The sequence below is a fragment of the Biomphalaria glabrata genome, chromosome 9 (genome assembly GCF_947242115.1).
Source record: "Biomphalaria glabrata chromosome 9, xgBioGlab47.1, whole genome shotgun sequence".
Classification (NCBI taxonomy): domain Eukaryota; kingdom Metazoa; phylum Mollusca; class Gastropoda; family Planorbidae; genus Biomphalaria; species Biomphalaria glabrata.
In genome coordinates, this window is record NC_074719.1 from 2,851,438 (window position 1) to 2,867,696 (window position 16,259).

General features: G+C 34.7%; 1 protein-coding gene across 5 annotated transcripts; it reads left to right on the forward strand.

Moving 5' to 3' along the window:
- Positions 1 to 1,975: 1,975 nt before the first annotated feature.
- LOC106075474 (zinc finger protein 675-like) lies at positions 1,976 to 14,907 on the forward strand. 5 transcript variants are annotated; one of them, XM_056040509.1, is made up of 4 exons: positions 1,976 to 2,170; positions 3,560 to 3,847; positions 4,577 to 4,753; positions 6,358 to 14,907. In XM_056040509.1, exons 2-4 carry the CDS (start codon positions 3,707 to 3,709, stop codon positions 7,357 to 7,359), a joined length of 1,320 nt encoding a protein of 439 aa, XP_055896484.1. In that variant the 5' UTR covers positions 1,976 to 2,170; positions 3,560 to 3,706; the 3' UTR covers positions 7,360 to 14,907. The 5 variants fall into 5 exon arrangements, with proteins under 5 accessions (XP_055896484.1, XP_055896487.1, XP_055896485.1 ...); XM_056040512.1 differs by having other exon boundaries at positions 6,361 to 14,907; XM_056040510.1 differs by lacking the exon at positions 1,976 to 2,170 and adding an exon at positions 2,206 to 2,510.
- Positions 14,908 to 16,259: the final 1,352 nt, after the last annotated feature.

Consider the following 16,259-nt stretch of genomic DNA (forward strand, 5'->3'; position numbering starts at 1 on the left):
AAAGCGCAAACAGGGACTTCCTGGTATAGCTTGGCGCCACACTTTCATGGAGGACCTCAGAACAGTGGACACCAGGATGGAGGAGGCTTCAGACATTGCCAATGACAGATCTTTATGGAGACAGCTTGCCGCCCAATGCGCCGAACGGCGCAGGAGGACCTAAGTCTAAGTAAGTTACAGTTTCAATTTATTAAGAGAAATATTTACAAATAAAATAGGAATATAAACATAGTATTGGCCTCCTTCAGTCGTAGAACGACTATGGCTCATCTCAGAGCACACTTCCTCATGTGGCTGTGGAGCCGTTTTTTGGAGAGACACTTCCGTCCACAAATAGCGCATGCTAAGATGGCTTTTACTTCGGTGGTAGAGGAGCTGGCTATTTTTCGGATTGTGCGTTTTTCTTTCTGAGCTGAGACCATGTTCGTTCACTGTCCATAGCTTTCTTTATCACCTTCTCTCTCCATCTGGTGCGGTCTAGAGCTATGAATTCCCAATGGTCAGTGTTGAGGTCCCGTTTTATTACATCTATGTAACGGAGGTGGGGGGAGACCAGTTTTTCTTGTGCCAGTTGCGAATTGTCAATCGTGGATCGAAAGCCGCATTGTGATTGTCACGAGTCGAGTCTGTGACCTATTTCGACCAGTTTCTGGAAGCGATTTCAAACCAGTGCAAGTGTCCAGCGTAAACAAGTTAATTTTAGGTATCCAATCAAAGAAAGAGGTTAAGGGAAAAAATAGCACACATCAGCTACTACTAAGCTATTATTGCAAATTAAAAGAAAAGAATAATATATTCTTAGACTTAGACTTAGGTCCTCCCGCGCCGTTCGGCGCATTGGGCGACAAGCTGTCTCCATAATGATCTGTCACTGGCAATGTCTGAAGCCTCCTCCCACCTGGTGTCCACTGTTCTGAGGTCCTCCATGAAGGTGTGTCGCCAGGTAATACGAGGACGTCCCTGTTTGCGCTTTCCTCGTTTTGGCTTCCATGTTATCGCAACTCTTGGTGTGCGTAATTCATTTTGACGTAAAACATGTCCCGCAAACCTCATGCGACGCTCAGTCACAACCTCACCAAGTGTTCGACTCCCAGTTCGGCATAGGATTTCCTTGTTTGAGATCCGGTCTGTGTAACTGACTCCCAAAATCCGTCTCAGCCATCTCTGTTGAGCCACATTTAGTCTTTTCTCAATTTTGAGACTTGGCGAGTCAAAGCTTGAAGAGCTGGACAAGTTCACGTACCTTGGCAGCATCATAACAAATGATGGAGATGCTTACCATGATGTAGCATGTCGAATAGGAAAGGCAGGGAGCATTTTCCAAAGGCTGCAGCCTATTTGGACTAGCCAAGCCATTGGACTCGAGACAAAAATACACCTTCTCAACACAATCGTCATTCCAACTGCTACATATGCATGTGAGACGTGGAAGTCATCTGTCAAAAAATAATATAATCATTATCTGTAAATCAAAACACATATTATATCAAAAATTGTCAAAACTGTCAGAGTTTCCCTTTAACTTTAACCTTATTTATGCAAATATTAGGATATGCATCCTATAGTGAAATGGAATGGGTTGCCTGAATTAATCAATCAAAGACTTGGCAGAGTAATTGATCAACGTTATTATTATGCATGAATAGATTGACATGAAATTTGGAGGACGCAATTATCTGTAATCTATAAGAAAGAATTTTAAGTGCGTGGCCTATTTTCTTATTAATAAATTAGATTTAGATTTTATGGCATATCGGCACAATTAAGGTCATATCGTGCCCTAAGTTTCTCACGGACCCCCTCAACACAGGTTCAGTAGTAGTGATAATATGATGACCATGTGCATAACACAATTAGAGTCTATATGGAACAAACACGGACGGTCCAATATTTTTATATAGGTCTGTGGTTTCTGTATTTTGTTGCTAAAAAAAGTTTAAAAAATTATGAACCAAGAGCAAACTACTCTGATCAACCATTATTTAATAGTTTCATATTCTTAGAAGAAGATCAAATACATTTAATAAATGATTTATACACAAACTAATACCCTTTATAGATCTAATTACTAGAATAATTAGAGTCAATTATAAAATAAAATTAAAAAAAAAAGTTTATTTCAGGATGGACCTCGGGGCATTGAAAAAGAAATAGTCTACTAATAGATGCTGTTAGTGTTAGATCTAGATTCTAATTCTAATAATCTAATACTAAATACTTACTTATTATACTAATTATAGAGAATAGAGTCTAGTACTAGAGCTCAGTAGACCTCAGTCCTCAGTAGAGCTAGTACACTTATTACACTAGTAGTAGTAATAGTAATGTCAAATCACAGTCAAATGTGACATTACTAGTACTACTGTCTACTTAGCTACTACTAGATCTAGATCTAGTACTCAGTAGTAGTAACTATACATTAACTGTATCATTAACATTAAATTACATGTGTAACATTACATTAAATGTCTTGTAAAACCATTACTGGCGTTACCCGGTACCGTGACTCCGTAAGTCGTAACAATCATTCAAATATTGAAATATTCAATAACATTGAATTAAACAATGTTACAATCAAGAATCATATAGAAATATAGACAATATAACATGTATTATTATATACATTAGGTAGTTGCGCTAGATTACCAAAATTTTAATTATTTTTTTATATCTTGATTTTTTATATCTTAATACTTTTTACCTGTCACAACTGGGTTTGCGTAGTCATGTGAAGCACTGCACTTAATCTTCGGAATCGAAGACATTGGCGTCATTATTAGTTTTTTTTCAATGACACGATTCACCACACGACCTTTTCAACAAACCGATTGCTAACTCTTTGTAAATTCAATGGATACCAGCTCACATACAACTAGCAGGAAATGAGAAGGCTGACACACTCGCCAAGAGTGGGAGAACAAACTCACAAGTAAACTCTGCACTCTATCCAGAAGAAATGAAAAAATTAATCGTAGATAAAATAAATGAGAAATGGACGAGCTCCCATCCAGATCACAAGAAAGATGATGCTTACTATAAGCTATCCCGACAAGACCAACGTCTAATCTTTCGACTCAGGACCGGACACAACAGAATGCGACAACACATGTTCCGGAAGCTCAAAATTGGAACCAGTGAAATCTGCCCATGTGGAGTATCACCAGAAAATGCCGACCACGTCCTCCAAAACTGCTCTCTCTACCAAGAGGCCCGTATAAGACATTGGCCCCCAATCACCCCAATAGAAAGAAAACTATATGGAGAGCTCCCTGATTTGGAAACCACTGCGCAGTTCATCTCATGTATTGGTCTAGTCATATGAACACTCCAACATAACAATGAGAACGATGAAGAAGAAGAAATGTAAATATTAGCAGTTTGTGACAGTTTCAACTTAATGAGAGGGTTAAAGTGTTTGGCCTCTTTTCTTAATTAATTATGATAAAAGATGAAGCTCACCTTTATTAAGATAAATTCATCTTAGTTTATAACTTAGTACCAGTATACACATTTATATTTCATCAAAGTTTTCTATTTCCTTTGATTTTTTTTGTTACAGGAGTAGCCATTATTGTAATTGGAAGAACCATACACTTTTATGGTGCTATGACATAACTGGCTTCATGAGCTGACAAAAGTCTTAAAAAGTTTTTTTAAAAAAGTTAAAGAATCTTGCTTATAAAAACTCTGAGAAACTACTTTTACCATGGATGACATCAAGGATTACTTTACTGAGCTTAAAAATTTCATAAAAATTGAGAAGATAGAACAGTCATTAGACTCAGAGATGACAGACAACAGTTACATGTATCAAACCTCCAAATTGGGTTTAGAAGAACAGATACAGGTAAGAGACATTTTATATAATGTCTAATACTAAAAATTGATTTTTTTTTAGTCTTAATTTTAAAAAATGGTGTTGTCTTTTTTTTTTTCATATTAAAGAAGAATTATTATTTTGTGTCTTTTATATGTTGTTATTTAAATAAATGAGACTCTTGAAACAAGCAAAATATTAATATTTTTTTTTAAACAAAGCTTATCTAAAGGGGAAGAACTCCATCCTTAAAACTATTTACAAATGATGTACACATTATTTCCCTTATTTGATATCAAACAAAATAATTTATTACCAATAATTAATTGACTGATTATTTTTGTTTATTGCTTCATGTTTAGTTAAGTACAATAAATAATTTTGTAAAGTATCAACTTGATAGGAGAATGTGGGAGGCAGAAATAGCGTTAACAATTATTTCAGGGGACTAAACCCAACAAATTTAGCCATATTTGTGAATGCTGATGTATTAGCTTCCTTTGTTGATATTTAACAAAATAATAATTTCCAGTAATAAATTGTCTAATTGGTTACTTTTTTAAATTGGTTCCTGTCTTGTCTATGTCAATAAATAATAGTGAGAAGTTTCAGCTTGATCCGAAAATGGGGGGTTTGAGAAATAACGTGTACACACTTGTACAGACAGACAGACAGACAGACAGAGTGAGTTGATATAAATAGCCCCTCAATATCTGTTAAAAATGATTTAAATATAGAACTTCAATTCTATTGACAAAGAAATACGAAGAACAAATGCATTCAATGCCAATGATGGAGGACTTGAAGCAAGACTTTACCAATGATCTCTGCAAAGTTATGAAAAATGAGAAGACAGAATTGTCTCTACATCCAGAGACATCAGATAGTTGCTTCATTGGTCAAACCAGGGAATCCATTTTATCAGACAAGACAGAGGTAAGACAAATTTTCTATAATTAATTGTGGTATGTTCTTCCAGGGTGTAGCACTTACCTATGTCAAGCTGCCGTAAGCTTTGCTGGCTCCTGATTTTTCCTCAGGCTTGACTAAAGACGACTATTCTCATGTTTAGGTATAGCTGCTACACATAAGAGGTTTGAATTCAGACTTTTCCTTCTCCTAGGTTGGAAGCCAGGCAACGCTTACAAGCCCCTTATGCAATGCTTACTGGTTTAGGCACCAGTTACTCACCTTTGTCCTTTCTCCTGTTAGTAATAACAGTTCTGCTAGACCCAATATCTGAGCTGCATGTAAAAGCCATGTCTGGCAATAACAACCTTATGAAACAAAATAATAAGTTAAGTCTTACAAAATTAGTTCTATTTGATATACCGGTATAGTTGATTTAAATGTCAGGTTTAATAAAAAAACAGTAAAGCTATCCTCATAATTAGAGGAGCTGTGGCTGAGCGCTGAAGTGCTTGGTTTGTGAACCAAGGGTCCCAGGTTCGAATCCTGAGGAAGACTGGGATTTTCAATTTCCAGGATCTTTGAGAGACTTTAGACTGTCATCTTAATGGTCATCTTGAACCCTGGCCAACGTCTTCTTTCCGGAGGCTTGGGTTAGGCTGTATTAATCTATAATTCTGAAGGAACATTAGGAACATGAAAACAATTTTAGGCCATATTGTACCCATTAGTACTTGAAGGACTATCTATTCCTCTGCCCAGCCAAACCTAAAAGGAATGCTTGATAATAGCGTAATAATTATCGCTAAAAAAAAAGTCCTAAATACAATCTATGATTATTTGTAAGTTAACTCAAGACGATATCAAAATGTTTGATAACCTATAGGTGTGAACAGCAGTATACAAACAAAGATTTAGGCCCTTATATTTACATGAGACTTTGTTAGATTTTAAAGTTATACATTTATAATACATGCCAATATAGATTGATTCTTAATGTTCCCTCTTAACAGAAGATAGTTGTAATAAAATAGTAATTCAGATTCATACAGATAAGCAGCAATCCTGAAAAAAAAAAAATCTCATTTTGGTTTTATGAATTAATATTGCTTATTTCCACTTCGTTTATTGTGCTGCATCTCAACATCACATATGCCTGTTTGGTTTTCAAATTGATGTGTCTGATTGTGTATGCTCCTTTTTATTAAAGGATTAAAATATGGGATATTAAAGTATTCAAAGTTTTACAGAAGATTAGTATTAATTCAATTACTACTTAACAAATATCAAGCACAGGATTGGATAGTGTGTCATTAAACTTAGGGTTAGAATATAACAAGGACATTTCAAAAGCTTAATATAATGTGATATTAGTTTTCTAGAAGAATAAAATGATTTAACTCAGGGGTTCTCAACCTGAGGGTCGATTGATGATTTGCCAGGGGTCGCCTAAGACCATCGAAAAAATGAATTGTTTTTGTCCATTCTTCTATTGCTGTGTGTGTATGCGGAGGGGGTGGGGTTGCGGCAGAATGGGGGGGTTGTAAAAAGGGGTCCCCGAGCCTAAAAGGTTGAGAACCGCTGATTCAACTAATTGTTTTAGGTGACTTTCTTTTTGTTTCACTCCACAGCAGGAAATAAATCAAAATCGATGTATGTCTTACAACCAAGATAAACCTAGAAACTCTCCTAACAAAGATGGGCATGCTGGAAACTTTAAAGATGAAGAACAAAATAGTTCAAATGAAAATGGAACTCTCCAGCTGGTTTCTGCTGCAAAGCAATTCTCTAAGAACCATGGATTAATGCATAGCTCTAGAAAAACATTTAAGTGTGACTTATGTCAAAAACAAATATTTCATAAACCTAATTTAAAAATTCACCTGGCACGTCATTGTGGAATGCACAAAAAATTCAAATGTCAAATTTGTCTAAAAGAATACATTACCTCCACAAGTTTAAAAATGCATGAGATGATTCATTCTGGTAAAAAGCCATTTAAATGTCAAATTTGTCTAAAAGAATTCAATGACTACTCAAATGTAAAAAAGCATGAGATGATTCATAGTGGTAAAAAGCCATTTAAATGTCAAATTTGTGAAAAGGAATTTACCCAATCCTCTCATTTAAAGCAGCATAAAATTATTCATTCTGGTAAAAAGCCATATAAATGTCAGATTTGTGAAAAGGAATTTAGCCAATCTTCTAATTTAAAGCAGCATAAAAATATTCATTTTGGTAAGCTATATAAATGTCAAATTTGTCTAAAAGAATTCCATGACTTCTCATATTTCAAAAAGCATGAGATGATTCATTCTAGTGAAAATCCATTTAAATGTCAAATTTGTCTAAAAGTATTCATTAACTTCTCAAATTTAAAATACCATGAGATGATTCATTCTGGTAAAAAGCCATTTCAATGTCAAATTTGTCAAAAAGAATACAAGAGGTCCTCAATTTTAAAAATGCATGAGTTGATTCATTCCTGTAAAAAGGCATTTAAATGTCAGTTTTGTCAAAAAGAATTCAATCAGTCCTCAAAATTAAGGCAGCATGAGATGATTCATTCTGGTTTAGTAAAAAAAAAAAAGTTCCCCTTTCAGACCTTGTGGTCTATAGGGCAGATGATGTAAAGGTCATCTGTTTCTGTGGCCTACGGTTAACAAGGGTGTAATGTGGCCAGCACAACGACCAACCGTCTTTACTTTTCCCTAACTAATGTCAGGTACCCATTAGAGCTGGGTGGACTCAGAGGCGCCCGAAGATCCCAAAATTAAAATCCCAGTCTTCACCAGGATTCGAACCCCGGTCCCCGGTTTGGAAGCCAAGCGCTTTACCGCTCAGCCACTGCGCCATTCTGGTTTAAAGCCATTTAAATGTAAAATTTGTCAAAAAGAATTCAATCAGTCCTCAAATTTAAAAAAGCATGAGATGATTCATTCTGGTTTAAAGCCATTTAAATGTAAAATTTGTCAAAAAGAATTCAATCAGTCCTCAAATTTAAAAAAGCATGAGATGATTCATTCTGGTTTAAAGCCATTTAAATGTAAAATTTGTCAAAAAGAATTCAATCAGTCCTCAAATTTAAAAAAGCATGAGATGATTCATTCTGGTTTAAAGCCATTTAAATGTAAAATTTGTCAAAAAGAATTCAATCAGTCCTCAAATTTAAAAAAGCATGAGATGATTCATTCTGGTTTAAAGCCATTTAAATGTAAAATTTGTCAAAAAGAATTCAATCAGTCCTCAAATTTAAAAAAGCATGAGATGATTCATTCTGGTTTAAAGCCATTTAAATGTAAAATTTGTCAAAAAGAATTCAATCAGTCCTCAAATTTAAAAAAGCATGAGATGATTCATTCTGGTTTAAAGCCATTTAAATGTAAAATTTGTCAAAAAGAATTCAATCAGTCCTCAAATTTAAAAAAGCATGAGATGATTCATTCTGGTTTAAAGCCATTTAAATGTAAAATTTGTCAAAAAGAATTCAATCAGTCCTCAAATGTAAAAAAGCATGAGATGATTCATTCTGGTTTAAAGCCATTTAAATGTAAAATTTGTCAAAAAGAATTCAATCAGTCCTCAAATTTAAAAAAGCATGAGATGATCATTCTGGTTTAAAGCCATTTAAATGTAAAATTTGTCAAAAAGAATTCAATCAGTCCTCAAATTTAAAAAAGCATGAGATGATTCATTCTGGTTTAAAGCCATTTAAATGTAAAATTTGTCAAAAAGAATTCAATCAGTCCTCAAATGTAAAAAAGCATGAGATGATTCATTCTGGTTTAAAGCCATTTAAATGTAAAATTTGTCAAAAAGAATTCAATCAGTCCTCAAATGTAAAAAAGCATGAGATGATTCATTCTGGTTTAAAGCCATTTAAATGTAAAATTTCATCAAAAAGAATTCAATCAGTCCTCAAATGTAAAAAAGCATGAGATGATTCATTCTGGTTTAAAGCCATTTAAATGTAAAATTTCATCAAAAAGAATTCAATCAGTCCTCAAATTTAAAACAGCATGAGATGATTCATTCATTTTAAACAGATAAAAAGCCATTTAAATGTCAAATTTCATCAAAATTTACTCAATCCTTAAAAATAAAACAGCAAGAGTTGATTCATTCTGGTAAAATGCCATTTAAATGTCAAATTTGTCACAAAGAATGTACTCATTCCTCAAAATTAAAACAGCAGAAATGATTTATTCAGATTAAAAGCCATTGAAATATTGAATTTATAACAAAAAATAATTCTCTTATTCCTATTATTCAAACAATCATGTGATGATTCATCCAGGTAAAAGCTATTTAAATGTCCAATTTCGCCAAAAAAGCATTCATTCAATCATCAAAATGAGATGATTCCTTATAGTAAAAAGCTGTCTAATCTAGTTAATTTCCTCCCTCTGAGAACTACAGACATGACTGAATGAAGTCATTGTTGAGGTTTTAAAACATTGAACATCTCTTCTTTAAAAGTAGTATTCATTTTGTAACAAGTTATTGTAATATGCTACTTTTTTAAAACAAAAAATATTGTCTAGAATCTCTATGAGCTTTTAATTGATCATTCAGGTATGCATCCTTTTAACTGTCTCTCATGGCAAAAATCAGTTTATTAGTTATTCTCAGATTCTAGATTCAGAAATAGAGGAAGCAATAAAATCACTTAAAGGTGGCAAGTTGCCTGAAATTGATAAAATACCATCAAAACTTTAAATGCATTACATATAACTAGAAGTTGAAAGACAATCTGTCAGAAAATATGGGATGAAAAAACAGCCAAAAGAATTAAATATTTCACTGCCGAAGAAAGGAAACGTGAGACAATGCCAAAACTCAAGAAGCCAGAGCAAGATAATACTAAGAATAATTCTTAACAGAATGATGGCATGTGATGAGGGAGCTCAACATAGATAAAAAATATTATTGATATTATCAAAGCCATACCGGTATATTAAAATATGATATGATATGATACTTCTAGAAAAAAATCTGCTGCCATGAGAAACTGGAAACTCTGAAAGAGTAGCATCAGCTTTCCCATAAAATTAAAGTGGTATTCTTTCCTGGTGGTCTCTGCGTATTGTTGTAAATGTTGGATACTGAACACTCAGGCTGAAAGAAGTATCCAAGCCTTTGAGAGTAAATGTAACAGAAAAATGCTGGGATACCAGCAAAAGAAGACACAGGAGTCAAAATAAGTTAACACTCTGGTTGGCAAAAAGAAAGAACTCAATATTGTGAAGAGACAAAAGCTGAGCTGGTTTGGTCATATTGTAAGACACACTCGCTTCCAAAGGTCATTCTTCAAGGTACAGTGGAAGAAAGGGTCATCCTAAGAAAAGGTGGCTAGATAACATGAAAGAATGGATCAGCCTCTCTCTTGATATCCTGCTAAGAACAGCTGTTGACTGGGAAAAGTGGAGGGATTTGTTATGCGAACTATCACAGCACCCTGATGATGAAGCTCAAGAGACAGAGAGTTAAAACAACAATATCAGTTGATTGAAAAAAAACAAAAATTTTAATTTGTCATTAAAAAAATGTATATAGTCATAGCGGAGCTGACGATGATATACTAATTCGGATCAATAAAGCCAGGTTTGCCTTTTCAACTCTTCAAACTATCTGGCGCTCTGAGGCATTATCTCTACACAACAAGATACGAATCTATAATACAAACGTCTGTCCTTCTATATGGTTCAGAAACTTGGAGAGTCACTAAAACAAATATGGAAAAGTTCCAGATCTTTGTTATCAGATGCCTACGCCGTATATTAGGAATTAGGTGGCCAGAAAAGATAACTACTATCGATTTGTGGGAGAAAACTAGACAAAAGCCCATAGCCCAAGACATCACAAAACGAAAATGGAGCTGGATAGGACACACCTTGCGAAAACCAGCTACCAGTGTTGCAAGGCTGGCACTTGACTGGAACCCACAAGGAAAGAGGAAAGTGGGCAGACCCAAGCAAACCTGGAAGAGGTCAGTCATCAGTGAAGCTGAGGGTACTGGAATGACATGGGAGCAGATGAAGAAAGCTGCTCAGAACCAAGTTCAGTGCAGAGGTGTGATTGCGGCCCTATGCTCCCCTGGGAGTGCACAGGATTAAGTCAAGTCATATAGATTATTAATGCCACATTGCAGGGAAACCTAGAAAGTGCCTGGAATTTAGTTTTAGCCCAAATATTCCAGGAAAGCCTATGAAAAACATTTTTTTCATTTTTTTGAACCACCCAAAATAATAATATATTACCAAAAAAAAATGACATTATGCCAGTAAAGTTCAAAGCTAGATTTGTATTTATATGATTTACATGCAAGTCAATATTTCAATTTAAGGATTCGCTAGTTGTTATTAGTCTAGTTAAATCACATCTACCAGTTTTTCAAATGTTGATTCCTTGTTCCTTGAATTTTCAATGCATTTCAAACTTTTGTCTAAAGTATTGGGTGGTATAAATAGGCAACATTTTCCCTGTCCTACATTTTACTGCAGGAACAGCTGATTATGAAATGGTTACCAAAATCACTTGCCAACGTGCAATAGATTTTTTTAAAATTTGTAAAACAATATATCACTGCTGTCAACGGCAAAAACAAGTTTAAAAAGTTCAGTTTTTAGCCCTAAGACACTGTTTCAGATCAATAAAACAAATGAGCATGGCAGCAACATTTTTTATTTCTTTTTATGATAAACTTTTTCCAGTACCGGTAAGTGATTTAAATTGTTTGAAATGTTTCAAGAAGGGAAGTGTAGAAAGTGCTATAATTTTTAGGGAGTTGCTTTCCATGGATACAAAATGAAATGAATTAGATGTAAGTTTTTTGACAGACCTTGAGCAAAAAAAACAACAAAAAAATTAATTGCGGTAGAAGTGTCTTATCACACATCCCTCTTACATTGTCAAAAATACTTTGTACATAAAACAGTGGCAATTTTAGATAAAACATTAAACCATAATCTTCAAATTTTCATGAAAGATGCCTTTCCAAAACACTCGATTCTTAAGGACAATCTGCACCCATTAAACTACTGTTACATAAGATCTGAACGAAGTGGTCGTCTCCTTTCCATTAGGACTAAAACAGAAAGATTTAAAAACTCCTTTATCCCACTTTCTGTCAGTGTTACGAGATCAGCTGTCGTCATCGAGAAGTACATTGATGTCAAAGTCGTAAAGCGCTGGTTGTTAATGTGTATGTGTTTCGTGTGTGAATGTTGTTAGAATTTTTCATCTTCACTGTTATCGTACAGTATTCACTTTTGTACAACACAAATTTAATGTAATATTGTCAGACTGATTAATATTCTTTTTCCTTTTTTGAAAACATGCATGACCTTTCAACTTGTTTAATTTGAATGCAAATATACCAGTATGTGAAAAGAATCATTCTAATAAAAAATGTCTAACAAGATTTCAAAAACTATTGAGTGCAATAATGAATTGGTCAACTCTAAAAATAACTTAAAGGTATATTAAAAATTCTAGTGCATTACTTTTAGTTAACTTCTAATGTATTGCTACAGTTTCGGCTTCAAAACCTCACCAGTTAGCTGCTCTTTCTTTGAATACAGCCTATTTACAAGAATATTTAGAGGGAATGAGTTTAGGTTTTTCTTAAAACTTTAAAAAGATGTAATTTAAGTTCAAGTGATTGCGCTAGGATGTTGTATAAACATGAATGTGTTGTAAGTAGTACTTGTTAAGAAATATTTGAGTAGAAATAATTAATATGATATTCATTAAGAATCACAAACATCTGAGTAGAATCACAAACATCAGATTTAGTGTTAATGTAACATGTTTTTAATTGGATTTTCTTATTGTTTTCTTTCTTGCAAAATGAATTTCGTTTAATTGAAACAAAACATTTCAATCTGTTGTCTTTTTGTATATCATTGTCAAGAGCAGGGGTGTGTAAGATGTGAGATTGTGTGTGTGCTTGTTTATTTTATTAGTTGTGAGTTTTCAAGGGAATAAATAGGGTATCCAGTGGTCAGTCTAGTCAGTTGGAGAATAGGGTGTGGATGGTTGTTATGGTTAGAGTAAGGAGATATTATTCTTTCTGTGTGTGTATTGAATATTTTTGGGTAATGCTATGGTGTTTGATGATATCCTTAAGATAATGCATTATTAAATCTAGGTCTAAGTGCCCTTGGATGCTGGTATGTAATCTGGGCACATTTAATACTCTCTAATATATTATGCTTGTGCATTTTATATTATATGTGTAACCCATGCATGCTGTAAATAAATCTTATAAGTTTATATATAGAGTTCCTCCATCGTGGTTCGATGATGACCACTTTGTCATCCAAAGAGGGGGGGGGGGGTTTGAGGGCTTTGCACTGGGGTTTTATGCCTCCTCATGTGGCTGGTGAGACCTATGTGAGCCCGGAATGTTTGGCCGCACACTGGGCAGGGTATTCCAGCTGGAGCTAGTGTCATTGGCCTTGCTTTTCTTTTCTGGCGTTTTTGTTCTGCCAGCGTTTTTCTATTTTCCTCAGCAACCTGTGCGCCAGTTTTCACAGCGCGACGCCATGATGCTCTGTCATGTGCCTCTGTCTCCCAGATGGCTGGGTCTATGCTACGCTTTCCTTCGCTTAGTTGGCCATACAAGAGTCGTTTAGGGATGCGGCGGTCTTCCATTCTGCAGATGTGTCCAGCCCATCGCAGCTGGGACTACATCAGGATTGTGTGGATGCTTTGCAAACCCGCTTTTCGAAGGACTTCAGTATCTGGGATTTTTGTCTTGCCATTTGACATTCAGTATTTTACTTAGACATGTCATGTGGAAGTGGTTCAGTTTCTTTGCATGTTTTCTGTACACTGTCCACGTTTCTGAGGCATAGAGCAATGTAGGGAGGATGATGGCTCGATAGATCCCTAGCTTTGTATTTGTTGATAAGTTTATACTCTATTGTTGAGTGTTGATACAATAGTTGTTCCTATTAAAGTAATCTGGAATGGTCAACCTCTTCATATATATATGTACAAACCATTATCAGAATCATACCCTTAGTACAGTGTGGTGTCGTGTTCACCCACATCAAGCCATTTGTCTTCAGTAAGAACTAACCTAAGTTCTTTATAATCATTAAGACTTGGAACACCGAAGATCAAACCAGAATATTTATTGTCATGAGAGTCATATTGTACCCGGTGTTATTTTCAAGAGCACAGTCCTGGATCTAAGTTTTGTCTATGCACCAAATTTCCTTTTTGATTTAGAACAATACATTTGACACCAACCTGGTTTGAGTTGTATGAGGGATATCATTGTTTATAATGCCTAATTTGGTGGTTCTTTTTATTCTTCTTCAAAGTTGACTCCTAAAATCTAAGCAACACATGGGCAGCTGAGGTTTGAAATCAGTCTTAGTAACACATGGGCAGCTGAGGTTTGAAATCAGAGTCTTAGTAACACATGGGCAACTGAGGTTTGAAATCAGAGTCTCAGCAACACATGGGCAACTGAGGTTTGAAATCAGAGTCTTAGTAACACATGGGCAGCTGGGGTTTGAAATCAGAGTCTTAGTAACACATGGGCAGCTGGGGTTTGAAATCAGAGTCTTAGTAACACATGGGCAGCTGGGGTTTGAAATCAGAGTCTTAGTAACACATGGGCAGCTGGGGTTTGAAATCAGAGTCTTAGTAACACATGGGCAGCTGGGGTTTGAAATCAGAGTCTCAGCAACACATGGGCAGCTGGGGTTTGAAATCAGAGTACCTGTACAAATGTATTTCTCCCAAATTTAGCTGTGCCTTCACCTGTCAGTAGAAGCAATTCAAAGTCACAAGAGTAGTTCAGGGACTGGATTTTGTTCTGAGAGAAACTATTTGAGAGTCATATCAGTTACGATCTATTTCTAGAGCTCACATACACTTCTTTGGCCCATCAGTTGCTATGGTGGGAAAATGTACATTCTGTTTACAACTATATTGGAAAGCCCCCACCACTGTGACACATTCTGGCCCACGAGTTCCAGAAGAGTTACACTTTGCATCTCCTGTGAAGTGATACAAAGAGTCAACAGGGGGGTTTTGACACTTTAGTCCACACTATTCGCTTTTTTTTTTTGCTGTTATTTATATCTAGACTCAGGTATTGGTATAAAGAAAAGTAATAGTCCAAACAAAGTAACAGTCCAAAACACAAACAAAGCAGGACATTAAAAAAAAAAAAGAACTAAGGAATTAGCCCACAAAATAAACAAATTCAAAAACTATGCAATTGTTATATTTGGTCTTTGTGTTGCTGTTTTTTTTTGTGAGAAAATATTGACTTGTCACATTGACATAACTTACACGTACAATTTAAATTACTTTCTAAAAAAATAAAACATTTTATGAAATACATTTTAAAAATCTATTCAACTGAATATGTATTAATGCAATGGTCAATGACAAAAAGTTGAGTTCAATTTACATTAGTTAAAAAACAAAACAAACAAACTGCAAGAATAAGATCCCATTAATTTCTCTATTTCTAACTGAAATGACTTATTTTGGTGAAATGTACAATTGTAAGAAAAAACAAAATGGAAGATTTTGATTAAGAAAATATGATTACAAGTGAATTTCCCATGTACCCTACACCATTCAGTCTTGTCAAATAGTTTTAATACAAACATCATAGCACTTCTTCTAAATACACCCTCTCCCCAACAGTTAGCCTGCAATACATCTATGGATACATCTAGTTATTTCTGTACCTACTAGAGCAATGGCTTGCATCAATATATTTACAAGTTTGCAAATCAGAAAGAGAGAGCAATGAAGATTTCAAACATGAAACTGACCAACCCAAATACAAGTCAATTAGCACACTGCGGTGTACAAGTATTTACATAAACTGGTTGAAAGTTGTCGCTGAATGTCAAGTTTTTGAGCTTTGGAAAATAGGAATTTCTAGCATTAAGAATGAGACATGGTAATTTAGTGGCTGACAGCTTGAGGGACCACAAAAACAAATTCTCTAAAGTCTCTTCAAGCTCTAATTTGAACTACACAATGATGAAGTTTGTCACTTATAGGACAAAACAGAAACTTGACTCGTATCCCTGAAATTGCCTTTAACTTATTAAAAATAAAAACACTGTTTACATTTTTCCTATAAAATTGCAAATTCAATGGCGAACACTGGAGTGGGTTCTAAAATTCTCTAATGATTTTCTTAGAAAATAAGTACCTGCCAAATCGGTTAAACTGTGAAAACTCTGGTTTGATCATTATAACTTTTCAAAAATATCATCATTTAAATTAAATTTATAGGGTATATCTTAAGGAAGAAGTACTTAACTAATTGGTCACATACTGGTACATTGTGAAAACTCTGGTTTGATCATTATAATTTTTCAAAATATTAAATTAAATTTGACTTGTGTCTTCTATTTTGAACATACATTTCCACAGTGCTTCCCACAAATATTTCCTGTACCAGTATTCAGCAACAAAATGAAATCAATGGACCTCATTCACCAATTGTAAACAAACACCATTTAGCCACGTGATTCTCTATATC